This window comes from Arvicola amphibius, chromosome 12 (assembly GCF_903992535.2).
Source record: "Arvicola amphibius chromosome 12, mArvAmp1.2, whole genome shotgun sequence".
NCBI classification, from domain to species: Eukaryota; Metazoa; Chordata; class Mammalia; order Rodentia; family Cricetidae; genus Arvicola; species Arvicola amphibius.
The window spans coordinates 47792265-47809297 of NC_052058.2; the positions used below are offsets into that span (position 1 = coordinate 47792265).

Sequence of the window (17033 nt, forward strand, 5' to 3'; positions counted from 1 at the left end):
CTGCTTTACAAAATCTGAAGTGACCTTAAGCTACGAGCCTGTCAGCTTTTGAATGTCGAGTTGCCGGCTTCTTCAGGTGCATTAGGGAGCAGGAGAGGGGGGGGCTACATCTGGCTTCTGCGTGTCTGTTTGCAGCACCCCTGGGGCGAGCTGTGGCTTCCTGTAGCATGTAAAATATGAGTGTGAACTCAGGGTTCATGGCAAGGAACAGGAGGTCATGTCTCCATTCACTCCTCCTTAGAGAAACTGGGATTTACAGATGTTTTCTCTATGTGTAATGACACCACCCCCTCCCCAAGCCACCGAGCAACCAAGCGCCATGTCTTGATAAAAATGTGCCACAATCAGTGTGCTACTTGCAGATTTATTCATATCAATTTTTGCAATTTATATATTCAGAGACAAGGTTGCTATTTCGGCAACTTTATGTTGGATGTCATAACGTTTGCGTCTGGAGAAAGAGGGAAGAAAGAAGCATGGCGCCGGGAGGGTAGTCAGAGGAAGAAAAGAAATTAAGTCTGTTCCCCAGGCCACCACCGACCGGCTGGAGTGTTGTCAAGGAGACAGAATATCACACTGGAGGGTCCCTGTCCCCTTTTGCCCAGTCACTTCCTGCCTAGGCCGGGAGCTGGGAGCTTAGGGTTCAGAAGGCCCAGTAATAGTGATGGTAAGGGCTCTGGAGATTTGGGAACAATCTCCTCAGCAGAAGAAGCCAAGCTGGGCTTCTTCGTAGGGACCAAGAACCGGTAGGCATAGTGTGCCTGACATGAGGGACTGGCAGAGGGCGTTCAACCTCCCTTCTCCGGCTTGCCACTCTCTGAGATGCAATGGGAAATAAACCTCCTGCAAAATTCCTGCCTGCGGAAATTTCCATCATCAACCGGAGCCTCACACTGTATTTTTTTACTGAGGGAAGACATTGGTAGAGAGAACAGAGATAATCCCCCTGTGCCTGGGGAGTAAATTCTCCTCAATGGGGCAGTGCTAATTGCCAAGCTGGGTGCAAAGATCGTTTTGAGGCATTTAAGAAATACATGATTTTTATTAGTATAAATGTTCCACGTAGGAGTGATTGCTCGGCAAAGGGCAAAAGCTTTGCCTGCCTCGCATTATTAGCCTAATTCTACTTAATTGTTTCCTAAAATAAGGGCTTCCTGAACACACATTCCAAACCTTAATAAGTCTTTAGACTTAGGGTGAACAATGCTGGGTAGGGGGGTACTGCCCTTTTGGGGAACCAGGGTCTCCGTGCTGAGAGCCACTTGATCAAACCCGGGCTCAGGAGAGTAGGATTTGGTGGGGGTCAGTTCAGAGATGGTGAGACTGAAAATATACCAAGTAATGTGTCACTCAGTACCAAAAAGAAAAGGAAAGAAAGAAATAGATCCTTGTCTGTTGCTTGGACCCAGTCCTCAGTAAGGATGGTCCTGGATAAGGAGTCTCAGGCAGCTCTTGCCTCCAGTCAATGTGTTTCACGGAATTAGTAATGCTGGCCTCATGGTGTGTTTTAAATAAACCACATAGATGCTACCAGATTTGTTCTTTGTGCCTTGCCATCTCCAAGCTCAACCTGGAGGAACTGTTTCCATCCTGAGCATAAAAGAAGCACCCTCTATTTATCTCATACACATTGTTCTCTTTTTTGTGAAGTATGATTGGGTGCTCCAGCTTAGAACCTGTACATTGAGTGGCTGGGAAGATGACTCATTGAGTAAGAGCACTTGCTGCTCAGATCTCTAGCACCCAAGTGAAAAGCCAGGCATGGCAGCATGCAACTCTAATACTTGAGCTCGGGAGGAAGACACGAAGGAGTCCTGGGGTTTGCTGGCTGCCAGCCTAGCTGAAAACGGCAATCTCCAGGTCCAATGTGTCAAGGGATTAAGGCAGGGATTGATAGAGGAAGACACCTGACCTCCTGTTGCCTCACAGGCACGTGCACGCGCGCGCACACACACACACACACACACACACACACACACATACATGGCGCGTGCGCGTGCACACACACATACATCCACACACATGTACACACACACTCCAAACACATGTGCACATACACCACACATACACACTCGCACACATGAACTCACAATTTTTTATAAAGAATATGTACATTACCTAAAGCAAAATTTTCTTTGTAGTATGAGAAGTGATTTTTATTTCCTGTGTGTGTGTGTGTGTGTGTGTGTGTATGTTAAAAATAAAGTTATGTAGTGCACAATGTGCCATTACAAGGGTTTTGAGCTCCACCAAGTACAGTCCCGCATCGCTAAGTGAAGTTGGTACTTTGCAACCAATGCCTAGCACTCACCTCATCTTTCATAGCTAGAACTCTGTGTGTCCTACAACCCCCCAGTTGTTACTCTCTTCAGCCCCTGCCAACCACCACCCTGCCTCCTGTTTCTATGAATTTAACTACTCTATATTCCTCCTATAAGTGAAATTATCCAGTGGCTTTTGTGACTAGTTCTGATTTGTTTTACTTTGCATAATGTCCTAAGGGTGCATCCATCTGTGGCTTAAGACAGAATTTCCCTCTTTTTCAAGGCTGGACGAATTAACTGTGTTTGGTTTCCTTGCCTCCTCTGACCAACAGAGGTTTGCTTCTATCTCTAGGCTATTATGAATAAAGCAATCTCCAGCCCAGGTGCTCAAACGTCTCTTTGAGACCCGGCTGTCAGTTTTTACATCACTACCCAGAGTGTATTTGCTGGGCTGTCTATCTATAATAGCATTTACCCAGCTTGCAGAAAGAGTGGAGGAGTGGTATTTGCATTATAGCTGAAGAAGTATCTGCGATTGAAAATTACATTTAGAGCCCTCGCTTTCCGATCATAGGTGTTTCTATCTTTAAGGACATATCTGTGAGTTGATGTTTGACTTCATTTTCTGATTCAAAGGTGACAAATTATGTCCAGCAATATCATGTTTATTATGAAATAAAACCTAATTTCAGAGGAATCCCGTCTCCTCACAGACGTCTACCCATCCACCTTACTGAGAAGGGGAAGATAAAAAGGGGGTTTTCTGACATGTTGTGTTTCATACATTATGGTTGATTTAGCAGCAACAAAATCATTAACACTCTGGTGTTGACTAGCTTATATAGTTTACTGAATCTGCCAACAGGTTAACCAAATATTATCATGTGCGTGCACGCACGCACACATACACACACGCACACACACACACACGAGTCTCTTCCTGAAACAGACATCACCCATGTAAGCTTTGAACTCTTCTCCTTCCCCATTGCTTTCAGAAAGGATTGTTCCAGACTCTCCCCTCTCCTCCTGCCCTTCCCTAAACAACTAATATTGCTGAGTCTGACAAGTTGGAAGGCAGCAGTGAATTAAGTCAGGAGTGCAAATTTGGACTCACTCCTCATTCTGATCATTCACGTGTAACGCCGATGCTAACAAATTCCTTATGGTAGGCTATTTCTCTCTGCCTTGGGTTTAAAGAGTTGAAATTCAGTCTACAATAAATAGCCATTTGTTGTAAGAAACATAATATTAAAAGATAATCACGCAGGTGCCTTTCAGGGGAGTTAAAATGAGATTGCTCTCAACTTCAAAACTTCATACACAAGTTCTCTAGACAAAGGCAGTAGCAATATACATTTTTAGAGAATTGTTTCTTCTGCATAGAGGACTCCTTCCTCATGGGAAGAGACTGATAGCAAGCAAGGAACCAGCTCCCCCTCAACTCTACTGATTGCAATCAGTCAGTCAGCCTTCTCATGGAGCCCCACAGCGGTGCCCTGTGAGGACCCAGCTACCTCAAAGCGCCTCCATAATCATTATAAGGGCGTCCTGAGGTAGGTTTTTATGCACCCGAAGAATTGTAGGAGTGTCAAGTGGAAACCACAGCCCACCTTCAGTTACAAAGAACACTGAGCATCTGAGGTCATTCTGCTGGTCTGTAACCTCTAACTTGGGTGTCTGATTATAGCTTGATGCTTTTAGCCAAGCATCCCGAAGCCATGGCTGGGAAATACCCATTCTGAGAGCAGTTGTTGGGGAGGATTGGATCCTGAATTATAGCAACACTCAAGCGAGGCAAAAGATTGCATCCTTCAACAGTGTCCCACTCCTTCAAGCGTTTGGATGATATGCCCTTTTAGAATGTGTTGATTTAGCTTTTGGGGAGCTTTGACAAATCCAAAAACTTGCTATGAACTCAGTGCAGTCTTTTCGTGTTCTGCCCACTCGGCAGAGATGGCTTGCACAAGCCAGGTTTCTTTCTCAGACCCTTGAATCTTTGATCAGGACGCTGAATAATACCCGATCCCTGGGACTGCTTGGCCTGAGCAGCCCACTGGACTGTGGCTTAACAAAACCATGGGGCCTTTGGTAGAATTTAAAGAAAGCCTGGATGATACATTTCACAGGTTCTTAAATTACCCAAATTGTAAGGAATAAATATGCATAGAAACCTCATTGTAAAATATTTCATTACAGTATTTCAATACAGCCATTTTGAAAGGCTATGGGATTTTTTTTTTTTTTTGCTGTTGTTCTAACTAATAATAACTCACTTTTGTCTCAGAAAAAAAAAAAACACAGTGAAGAGCTTAGTCACAGGGGTGTGGCCGGCTATCATCTTCCTTTCAGACTCCCTGCCAACAGAAAATGCCGTTCCTTCCATCCATGAGGTGCCGAGCAGGTTTCCCTTGCACCTGGCTGGAGAAGGGTACTTTCCAGATAAAGGCTCAAAACCCCCAGCATTCCCTGTGCCTCTTCAGTCCAAAGGCACAGTTTGGTTAGCACATAACCTATTCGCTCAGGCATTCCCAGGATAATGAAAGCTGTCCAGAGAGCAGTTTGGAACAGCTTCTACTCCGGGTGATTTGGTGTGTGAAGCAGGGTGGGATAGCATGGCTCATGTAGGAACAAACAACCCAAGCCTAGGCTGTACCTAGAACTGTTGAAAACGCTCTGCCTACACTAACAGCACTCAGTAGGCTTTATTGTGTCTCTGTTTCCTGGGCAAGGAGACTCAAGTACAGAGAGATGGACGTGAGTTTGCCATTTTGCAAAGGGGAGAGCAAAGTGTATCCCGTTAGCCACCAGGCTGAGCGGCCTTGCAGACTTGAGAGAGTACTCCATGGCTTCCTGGCTCCTGAGCCACTTTATTTCAGAGTCTCCCTCCCTTCATCTTTAGGGTAAAATGAGTGGAGAAAATTTAACTTCCATCCTGCTGGCAGGTCAGCTATGAGCTCCCTGGCCTTTCGTCGTAAGTGGACCAATTTCAAAGGATGTACATGCTTAAAGAAATGAGGTCACACTTGAGAGCCATGCTTACCACTGAGACTGGGAATATACTGGATATATTTGACAATATCACAAGTATTTATTCAAAGAAAATGTGGGAAGATGTGGCTATTAATCCTGGGCCAAATACTATCGTTTCTCTGGCTTACTTTTTATGATACTGAGCTAAGCATTATCCTCAAGTATGGCACGGGGTGACACATGCATCTGTATGAACACATGTATGCGTGTGTTTTAATAAAAGTCAGGCACTACAGTAAGCAGAGGATAGATACGTCAGTAAAATTTCCCTCAGAGAGAAAAGCAAGCTGGACCCAGTCGTGTGTTCCTCTAACTCCAGCTGCTTGGGAAGCTGAGCAAAACTCGTTCAGGGCCTGCCTAGGCTGCAACCGCGGAGCCTGGCTTTAAACTGGGCTGGTTTTCCTGGGTTTGAGACTTCTTTGCTGACAGGGACTCTCCTCTCAAGCTTCCTGCTGACGCCGTAGAGTTCATGGGAAGGAATGAAGTCCGTCCGACGGGCTAAAGTTCTGCTGTTTCATTCTCTCTTTTCACAGATTTGTAGCTTAGTATAAGTCATCTCCAGGCCGAATGTTTGGTCAGAGTTAAAACCTTTCCATCTATAAAACTGTTAGGGAAATTCAAGATATTATATCTTCCCCTTCAAAACAAACTGCCCTGGTTCAAAACTTCTCACACCAGCAAGCATGGAATTACCAATGTATCTCGAGCTATACTGGGGGAAAGGAAGCTATGTTCGTTCTGGCTAAGAAACGGTATCGTTCATTGTACCCAGCCTTTTCAAGTCACTTCTCCTGTGAGCAGTGGTGGTCTTTCCACCAATTCTTTCAAGTCAATGAGGAGCTTTCCATGGCAATAGCCCCAGGTCCCCATTATCCATGTAGCCACTTTCTAAGCTCATCAGATGAGCCTTCTGTAGCACTCCGAGACAAGCCTGGGCTCCCGTAGAAACAGGCTGAACAGCATGGCCCTAGCTGCACACTTCTGAGCGAGCTTCAGGACTGAGCAGGTTGGCCGTGAGACACCTAGAACCAACATTGATTGTGCAGAGCCAATCCTTGCCTTCTTAACACAGTGGAATTGAATAAAAAACACCCCATTGATTTGGTGGTTAGAAAAACCAAAAGAATACAAAACAAAAAAAACTTCAAACTACCTCAGTGCTTACTAGTATGCATACATACTAGTATGTATGTCCCTTTTTTAAAATATACAAAAATGGAGCTCTTTATAGTTGTTTAACTCAACAATTAAACTGTATCATGCTTGAAGTATATTTTATGTAGGATCTGTACATAAAGCATATGTACAGATCAGTGTTCCATGAAGAGCTGTTTTGACTAGCTCTGTGCACGCACCTGGGGATATCTATTGCATGCCTAGTGTTGTGTATCATTATTCTGCACAAAACAGTACTTTTTGGGGAACAGGCACTAAAGACAAGATTCTCTAAGTCAGAGAATCATCTGGTCTGTTAAAGTGTTTCTATCAGTTGAGGTAAATACTTTTTGTGTTATGTGAATATACAAATACCCTTTCGGCCTCTGTGCCCAGCTTCGGCTGCTGCTCATCTGTGACATGTGGCTCATTCCAAAAACCAGTGTATCCCTAACAACAAAGTCTGTAGAGGACATCAGATTAATCCCAAAGTGCTGGGACCACAATTAGGACTTACAGCCGGGCATGGTGGTGCTTCCTTACCAGTATCTCAGTATCAGGAGGCAAAGGCAGGAGGATGGCTGCAGAAAAAAAAGAGGCTAGCCTGATCTATCAAGGACAGCCAGAGGTATATGAGGAGACTCTGTCTCAAAATAAAAAATCTGAGTGGTAGTTAATAGTGGCAGAAAATAGAACCCCATCAGAAAGCACTCCGGCGCCAGGCTGTGCTGCTCACTGGGGTTAGCCATCCCTGAGTGGAGCCCAGCTTCTGGCAGCCCTACCTTGTCAGGCGTTAATTATTTGTCTTACCTATCAACACTTCAGGTTTCCAGGGCATGAGGCTTCCAGCCAGCCAGCAGTGAGACCAGAGGAGAGGCCTAGACAGAGATTCAGGAGTCACTTCTTCATCGCCGAGTTTAGTGAGGGGGGAACCAACTATCGTTGGCTTTAATATTTTTTAACTTACATTTTTTCAATTTTTACAATTGTTAAAATTTAAAATTACATTTTAATATTTGAAACATTCAAAAAATTAAAATTAAGGTCCAAAAATTCTTGATGAATATCAGATTTTTCAGTGATATTTGTGTGTGGTCCTGGTCTCTCATGATGTTCTCCGCTGCCTCACCCTGGTCCTGTTCATAACAAACCATATTATAACAGTGCAGGCTGAATGTTATAATTGCCCTCCAGAAGTCAGTGTGCTTGAGGGCAGACTATGTGGCCTCAGAAATCTGAGTATCAGCAACCAAGTTTCTGCTAGAAATAGATCAAGACAACAATTTTGTGCTAGACTTTGAAAGCATCTGTGAATGAAAGCTGTTTCCTTGAATGCTTCTTGTGAGGCACTCGGGCTGGTAGGCCCTATACAAAAATCACCCCCTAATACTCACAGCAACCTTATGAAGTTGGTGCTGGCATTGACCCCAAGAGAAGACTGGAAGTCACAGAGTGAAGCAGTGTGTTTAAGGCTATCTAGCTACCCACAATGACCAAATAGGCTGCTACTGAACTTAGGTCTGCAAGGTTTGAAAAGTGACTCATTCCAAGGGCCATTTTAACCCAACGCTTCGATAGAAATCAACATCAGCTTAAAATGTTTTTTGTGAACCCTAGGTAGTTTCCTGAGTTTAAATGGAATCCCATTTCTAAGAGCTACCCCTATGTCTCTTCGGACTCATGTGCACAATTTCCGGATCTCCCTGTGGGGGCCATTTCTTCCACCCACCTTGGTATTTGTTATCTTTAGATTGAGAGGCAGAGATAAAGCAGTGAGAGATGAAGGATAATAATGGTTGGTAGTGGTGGTGGCTGGGGCAAAGGCAGTGATGACGGTAATATCAGCTTCTCTGTATAGTAGGGACATGAGGCCTTCACCAGCTTTCTTTTGTTTGCTCATTGAAAGACTCCTATAAAAGGCAAATGAATCCCCATTTTCATCGGTAAACTGATTCTCTAAGGGCAAAGGTCACAAGCTCTGATGTGTATGAGGACCAACACTCTTAAATACCGCCTACTAGAAAGCAAGGAAGCTGGGTAGTGCCATCATGCATGCCTGCAGCCCAGCGTTTGGGGGGCTGAAGTGGGAAGATCCCTTGCGCATGAGATTTTAAGGTTAAATAGAACCACGCTGAGTGGCGATGAAGCAAAAGACGGTTGGGGGAGAGAAAGGGCCAAGTGGATGGTACAGGCATGTGGTCCTGGTTTCTCAGAGACCAGATGCGAGATTACAAGTTCAGAGGCTGCCTGAGCTATGGACTGAGTTGAAGATCAGCCTGGTCAGTTTAGTGAGACCCTATCTCAAAATAAAAACAGCCTAAACCAGAAAGGTTGAGGATGTAACTTGGTGGTAAAAGGAAAGAAGAAGGGAGAGAAGGCAAGCGGTGTTCCCTGGCCTAGCTACTTTCTAAACACAACCTTAGATTCAACAGCAGTTATTCAGCCCTCCAGGGGCTCTGAAGCCCTAGGCTAGTGAGATGAGCCTTCTTTATCTTCCAGCATTCCCAGAATGACCACCAGGGGTGTATGTTAAAAGAGCCCAGTCCACTGGCAGTTTCACTTTGTGGTGTGTTCTTATAAGGTTGCCTTGTTGGGAAGTTTCAGATCAGTAGCCCTAAACTAATAGCGAGCAAATCATGACTATATTCAAGCTATCCAACTAGTGTTGTTGGCTCCTGCTTTTCCTTTCTCAGAGCGAAAGCACACGTTACCAAACATTACGTGCTCAGGTGTTGAAATAGCTCCAGAAAAGACCTGTCTGAGAAAGACAGCACAAAAATGGGGAGAACTTCAGCTGTTTTAGGAATTCCCTCTTTCGAAGAATCATAACAAATCTGCCGCCTTAGCGTTGACATCAAACACAGCGAACGTGACTCCCCCAAGAGCTGCCATGCGTTCTGATTAGGCTCTGGGAAATGGAGACAGTCACGGTTTGTGGTTCTGGCTGGGTTCTGTGGGGAGAAGCCTTCCTCTGGGGCCTGCTTCTAGTAACCCATGGGCTACCCCCAGTTAGAGAGTTGGGGAGAGGGGTCACAGATTGGCTCTGCTGACCAGCACACACCTGTATTCAGAACACTTCCTGTGTGTTCTTGAATAAGTCGCTAACCCTCTCTGGGCCTTTGTTTCCTCCTTTCCAATGGATACTGTGAAGATGGCTGTCACCTCTAACACTGTAAAGTTCTAGAAGGCAATGCCTACTTCTTTCTCCAACATCTAAATGCCTTTCGACGCCCTTGCTGGAAAACCGAGTTAGCACTGGCTGCATGGTATCTTAAAGCGCCTCTGATTCCCTCTGCTGAGCATAAGGTTTGGAAAGGACTTGCTTTCTCCCTTTTGCCTCTTTGAGTGTGTAGCCAATGGGCACCATCCATGCTTGACACTTCTCCTGCTAGATGTGCGATTCAGGAGAGGCTGGGATGTTCCAGGGTGTTCTTGCTCCTGGGGTGGCAGTGTGCTCAGTTGCCTTGCTGGCTTGCTCTCTCTCTCTCTCTCTCTCTCTCTCTCTCTCTCTCTCTCTCTCTCTCTCTCTCTCTCTCTCTCTCTCTCTCCTGTGTGCACTTCCCCTCCCTCCCTGGCCTTCTCCGGCAGTGCAAGGCTGTTGACAGCAGCCTACCTTTTAATTTGTAGTTTTAATTTTTATTTATTTATTGTGCTATTTAAAAACCATTTTCAAGAGTGAGAACTGCCTATGTAAAATGGAAGAGGGGGTGTGCTATATATTTTTTTTTCCCTGAAAGGTGGCACGTCTCTCAGTAAAGAGAAAAAGGCATGTTGCACCAGGCTTGCTGGCAGTGATAGAAGCCAGCACTGGTTTGCCTGTTGTCACAGCCAAAGCAAAATGCCACCTCTGCCTAGAAGCCAGAGTGCCACACTCCTCTTTTGTGTCCCAGGCGTGTATCCATCACAAGGTTGTGAGCATGTATGTTCGGCCATGTAGTCACATGAACTTCTTGAAGGTCACCTTCCAACCCCCTGGGAGAACAAACATAAGGAGAAATTATTCCTGGATAAAGTGGAGTACATGCTAGATACAGCAAGTAAATTTAAATTGAAGGCCTAGGTAAACCCAGGAGAGCCCCTAATTGCCCAGGCATCATGAAGCTGCATGCTCACCTATGATCCAAGGCTTCTCCTGTCCCCAGGGCCTCCCAATAAACCCAGATGTAGTAGCAGCAAACGCAGCAGAATCCCGAAACAGGAGGTGCCAAAAACAACCCTCCACACACACCACCACCGCTACCCCTCCCTAAAAAAAGTTTCAGAAAAAAAAAAACGTTCTCACCCCTAGAGGGGAAAACCTGTCCACGCCTGAAGCGACTTGACCCCTAACAATCACACACTCTCCCAGAGAGTGAACTGCCCACTCAACAGGAAACCCCCACCCCCAGCCGCCTGCTCCCGGGGAGGGACAGACGGTTCCCACAACTGACAGTTTCTCCTCCGTGATCTTTAAAAGAGCAGGAGCTGGCTGTGAGGCGGCTGCCGCTGCCTCCCCTCATCAGGGTAGCTTGTCCCTGTTGCGGCTAGGCTCCAAAGAGAGCCACACTTGGCTCCGATGGGGACTGAGCCTAGCTAGAAAAGATGCAAAGAGGGCTTCTGAACGCCATGGCTGCGACTGCGCTGTAGTTTCTCGCAAGGTGAGACTTGGCAGTTCTACCTTGCAAGTAAAAACCCCAAATTATTTTTTTTAAAGAAATTAAGTCAGAAACAAGGCTTCAGAAAAGCTGTGAGTGTTGGGCATAAACTGATTTTGGATGATCTGTAGGTGAGAAAGGGTGGAGTTACCATCAGAAACATGTTTTTATTTATGCTTTTCGAATCCCCACTGGTGTGCGATGTGTGTGTGCCTGTGTGCGCAGGCTAGTGTGAGTGTGCGCATCGCCTCAGTTCCCTGACTCCTCTCTTTTCTTCGGTGCCCAGTTCATGTAGACGTCGGATAAATAAATCTATAGGTCCATCCACACCTTTTCATTTTATTTGTAAATTGTTTGGTATACGCAGTGGAGCGTAATGAAACCTGGTGAAGTTTAAAGATTAGATTTTTTTCCTCCTGACACTTCATACACACTGTTCATATGTCTCTGAGTGAGATTTATGAATATATGAGCCGCACTGCAAAATTATACTGCACCAGAGACTTCCTGCACCACAGGGTGGCAGTCTCAAGTGACACAGCTTCGAGCATTTTTCACAGACAAGAAGCAAAATTTAACCCCCATAAGGGGAGGTATGATTTCAACAGCTTGAAATGAGCTCATTTGTAGAGAGGGGTTTTTTTTTCCTTCTCATATTCCATAATTTTTTGTGCTAGGATTAAAACAGATTGCACAGCTAATGCAGGGCACATAAACACTGCCCAGAAAAGTTTGGCCCTTAAAGAGAAATCCTCATTTGCTGTCCAGATTACGAATGCCCCAGTCAGGCAAACGGTGGTAAATACCCACCCCTCAATTTCCCAGGCTTCCCACCTGGTTCTTAGAATTGCACATGCTGGGACCATTTCTGAAGGTAAGTGCCAGTCAGAGTACCCCCGTCTCTCTTCTGCCCCTGGAGACAATGGCATTAGGAACTGAGCAAAGCCTTCAGTCACTCCTGAGTGAAATGGACCAATTCAGACTAGAGCCACGAGCACCAGAGACAGTCTCCAGGAATGCACCATGGATGTGCTGTGTGTAGTCGGAAGGTCCCATGTTCAATCTCCGGCCCACACTGCCCTGGTCTGGACCAAACCAGCACCTCATTTGTGTGACTTGACAATGATGTTCTTCTGTGCCTTCCGATTCTGTTTAATCATCTTGTTTCCTCTGGAGCAGAGCAGGTGCGCGGATGTGACCCGTTCCCCTCCCTGAAGCTGTCGCCCCTCCATGACATGTTGCCTGGAGAACTTTTGTCTCTCTTTCAGCAATGGTACAAACAGCTCCATGAATGTCATCTGCACCTGGCTGACCGACCGGATGGACCTACAGCTTCACATTTACCAGCTGAAAACCCTCATTAGGATGGTGAAGGTAAACGAGCGAAGCCGCCTTCTTTGCCAGCAGCCGGCTGCAAGGCACTTCACTGGCGAGCTGCAGGACTCCCCTGCACAGATAGATAGTACCTGCTAATATACACAACAGACAGCATTGCATGCAGGGAAGGCCTATGGAATGCCTGTGTGGCGCATGCTTAATTTCTTACTGAGATATCAAAGGCAGCTTAGTTTAAAAAAAGGGGGGGGGAGTGGGCATTGATATCATTGTCTATACAGAAAAAAATATTGTATATATTTGCCATACACAAATGTCACCGAGACTCTGGCGCCCTGGGCAGTGGCATGGCACCTTTAAAAGCTTGCTTTGGGGGCACATTGTGTGAATTGCATAAATTACCAATTTCTTTAGGGTTTCATTAAATAAAATTTTGCCACAATTAATTTAGTGGAAATATTTACCCCCAGCTATTTCTAAATGTGTTCTGTGATCTTTAACCGGAATGCAAAATCAATATTGTTCTCATAGTTAATTGGAGTGGTTTCTCTGACAATGCGTGCACACAATCAAATGTACGGGATCACGAGGGTGAGATAACATACCCTGGAAGTGGCTCTGTTCCCCTGTTCTTCTGTGTGTGCCATGGACTAATGATAATTATTTCAGCGTGAAATCGAAGCGGTTTACATGAAATAATAAGATCACAGAAGGGGGTAAATACGTTTTTTGATCATTTCAGTTTCCATTCGGGGCTTCACCATAGAGGTTTTTTTTTTTTTAAACATTTGTATGCAAAACTCCTATTCAATGCGCAAAAATCTCCATTAAAATATTTTAGTAATAAGCGTAGCTGAATTTTCTTAGCAGTTTGCCAAAAATTTTCCCCTGCCTGCTTCTTGGTCTCCTTTGGATTCGCCCCATCCCCCTGAAGGTGCTCTTCTACCTCAGTGCAGACTAAAGCCCAATTACAGTTCCATTGTGTGTAATTAAGGAGTTATTATCATCTGCATTGCATCTCGCAAAGCCTCCGCCCTGGAGAAGGTTGCAGCCAGGATGTAACTGCAGCTGTTGCAAAAGAAATATATGCACTTGAATGGTGTCCTCAGCTTAATTTTCTCAAGTTTTTGAAGTCAGTTCCTCAAGGCAAGTTCACTAAGCTTTGCCAGATCCTTTGAGTTCCTTTCCTTGGTGTAACTATTTTTCTTTCTTTTTTTTTTCTTTTGTGTGTGTATGTGTAGTAAAGAGTATAGAAGATAATTTCTATTTGACCCTTACCTGACCAGGTAGACATGAAAAGAAAATACCATAATTGAGGACCTTCCAATTATCTTCCCAAAACTGATATTTCCAAATCCTTGTCAAAAATTAGCAGTATCTTATTAAGAAAATAATGTGCTAGAGAGGAGGCTTAATTTTTGCCATCTGCCAAAAACAAACATATACACAGTCGTGAACTACAGAGGAACACAGAAATGTCACTGGATAGGAATCTCTTACTTTCTCCAGAATTTTTACTTAGCAAGGAGACTAAAATAGAATCCCCCACCTCCAGTTCAGGGACACACCCAGAGTGTTGCTTCTCAAATTTCCAAGGGTCCTCGACCTCTTTCCTGCCTCGAAAGACATTCATTCATTCATTCATTCATTCATCCATTCCTCATCCCACAAAGCATGTGCTTGTCTACCCATCGCTAGGTAAAGGTGAGCTCCTTCATATTAGTAAGTGAAGGATTCGGATCTGAATAGCCATCATCTCTACCATTAGGCAGTTAGCAGCTAAGCAGGATGCACGCTGCTCTGGAATTTGAATGAAGAAGAGACTACTCAAGCGTTTTAACCTCTACTTTTCCTACCATAGTCTGGCAACAATTACGTTATTTTAAGTGACCACAGAACAGCTAACTGAAAAGTTCAGAAGGCATAGTAAGTCATTTGGCGACTTAATCTGCTCTGGACCTAACATCTAATCAGTCTCCTATCCATCCCATCACATGAAAAGCTACCTAACAGCTCCTGCCTTCTCAGGAGAATTTCCCTAGCGCCATAAGATGACTTTGGAATGATATCTAAACCAGGTGACTTACAAAGAGAGAGAAGGTGTGGCGAATAAATCAGCCACAAAAGGGCATGTGGTCATCCTGCCCATAACGTCACGTGACTGGGGCCTCCCAGAACCAACCTGCCCTCACCGATTAACTGTGTAGTCAGTACAACCTGTGACAGAAAATGTGTGTTGACCTTGGGATTATTGGTACCATAGCAGCCCTAGACATGCTATTAAAGACACAAATAACGTGGGAGTCATATTGGAATACATTACTACTCTCCCTCTTAACCGTGTCTCAAGTTTTCTGCAGGAACACGTAAAAACGAAGGAGACAATTAGTAGCTGCAATGTTCTGCAGTGTCATGAGAAAACTCATAGTTAGAAAGAAACCACACATACACACACACACACACACACGCATGCGCACATACACACACACACACACACACATATATATATAAACTAGATAGCAGTCAGATGCTTCTGGTCATGTTCAATTAACACCAAAGGAGTCCTGGGAAACTAAGGAAATCCGAGAGAAATTATATTAAGGAACAAAGGAGCTTGTAATACAGCAACACCAACCATTGTTCTTGAAAAGGAGCCAGATTTCTTCCCTGAGAACATAAAGTTGTGAACAAAATAGATACAGATCTTTCCCAGGGAGATGAGGCATGAGTCACACGCCTGCAACATATTGATGAGGCATTAGCGCTCCATCCTGCCCATCGCTGTGGCTCCCCATGATAGGTTTCATATACAAAGATACATATGTCTGTCTTGTGAATGAGAGAGAGGGACGTGGCTCATGCAGTTATAACAGGAAAAATCTCCAAAAACCAGACTGCAACGGTTTTAATCAATTGCCACCTTCATTATGTATATGTTCGAGCCCCTTATACTGCCGATCACATTGTTATAATAACCTAAGGGAAGGAACCAGACCAAGGGAGGGTGAGACTGCTAGGAAACATTCCCTTCGTAGATCTGAATAAACACAAGCCTATGTTCTTGGCTTTGTCTCATCTAATATAGTTTATCCTGTCACCGTTTCTCGTTTTCTGTCATTCAGTTGAGTCTCGGTTCTCACTCCAAGCTGAACGGGATGTCTTTTTACTTTTTCCACTTCATAAAAAGTGACAACCCAACTAAAATCATGACTCTTCCCCTTGGTGCCTTGCCTGTGGCACCCTCCCTCTCCTCGCCTTGGTGATGAGATCTCCCTCACCACTTCATCTTTTCTCCCTGTAGAAAACCTATAGAGATTTCCGATTGCAAGGCGTCCTGGATTCTACCTTAAACAGCAAGACCTATGAGACCATCCGAAACCGCCTCACTGTGGAGGAAGCTACAGCGTCAGTGAGCGAGGGTGGGGGCTTACAGGGCATCAGCATGAAGGACAGCGATGAGGAAGATGAAGAAGACGACTAGACCATTGTCCGGTTCGAAGAGTCCCCTGGGGTGGAGTCCTGTAATCAATGCATGTCCTTAGTCTGTTAGTTAACTCCATTAGGGAATTTTCTGTCAACTACCATCCCCATGAGATGTTTACCAAGACAACTTACCATTTTAGCTACGTGGTAACCAAGATTAACAAATGACCACCTTCAGATCCATGGTTTCCTGGTTTCCGTGTCTATATGTTTACAAGCAATATGGAACACCATTCTTAAACCCTGTTCATGGAGAGGATACATAGTTCAGCTGCTAGGTGTGTCCCTGTTGTTAGCAGAACAAAAATGAACAAAAATGCTTCACCCTGTGCTACGTATGCACTGATGGGAAGTGGCCATGGGAGCTGTCATGCTGGGCATTTCCATGTCTCTGTTTCATGTATGTGGGTACCAGGTATTTAAATGGGTACATGAATAAATTAATTTAAGCACCTAGAACTGCTTGATTTGGGTTTCAGTTTTGTTCTTGTTTTATGGGATGGAAAAAAATGGCATGGTTCCAACAGCCAACTTAAGCTTTTCTCATCCCCTAAAACTGAAAGCAATGGACCCCTTGTGTCCTGGTTAACCCAGCTCTGCATTTATCCATGTAGTTTCCCCCACTAAAAAAAAAAAAAGCTACATATCAATGGATTAATTATTTTAACTGTCATGGCAAGGGGGCTATCTGATCGGGACTTAGCATCAAGCAAAGTTCAGACCAACTGTCTTCTGTCAAAGTTTATCCGAGTAAATGTTACATTTTGCTTTTCTGTTTCAATAACTGTATATGTAAAAAAAAAACACAAAACAAAACAAAGCCTATTGAAATGACAACCCTAGACTATAAATGTATTTATAATAAGACATGGATATTTCCTCCAGTAGACTGTAACCATAATTTCAATTATTTTGATCCTCACTGTTTTTTATATCTGTCATGTACATTGCACTTTGACCTGTAACTGAGCGACCCTGGCGTCCGCTGTAGACCTGTTTCTTTCTGTGGAAAATAGTGGATCCATCTTGCTTTTTGCCTTATATAAAAAGCCTACAGTTGTAAAAGTGTGGGAGACTGTGGCTTCTCAATAAATAATTATTCAAATGTCCTAAGAACGTGTGTTGGAGC

The 17033-nt window shown here is 44.5% G+C and overlaps 1 protein-coding gene across 1 annotated transcript in view; it reads left to right on the forward strand.

Moving 5' to 3' along the window:
- The window catches only part of Cadps (calcium dependent secretion activator), a 441394-nt gene extending 425492 nt beyond the window's left edge, over positions 1-15902 (forward strand). Inside the window, 3 exon segments of the mRNA XM_042056041.1 lie at positions 12355-12363; positions 12365-12460; positions 15723-15902. Of these exon segments, the coding sequence (XP_041911975.1) occupies positions 12355-12363; positions 12365-12460; positions 15723-15902 (285 nt within the window).
- Positions 15903-17033: the final 1131 nt, after the last annotated feature.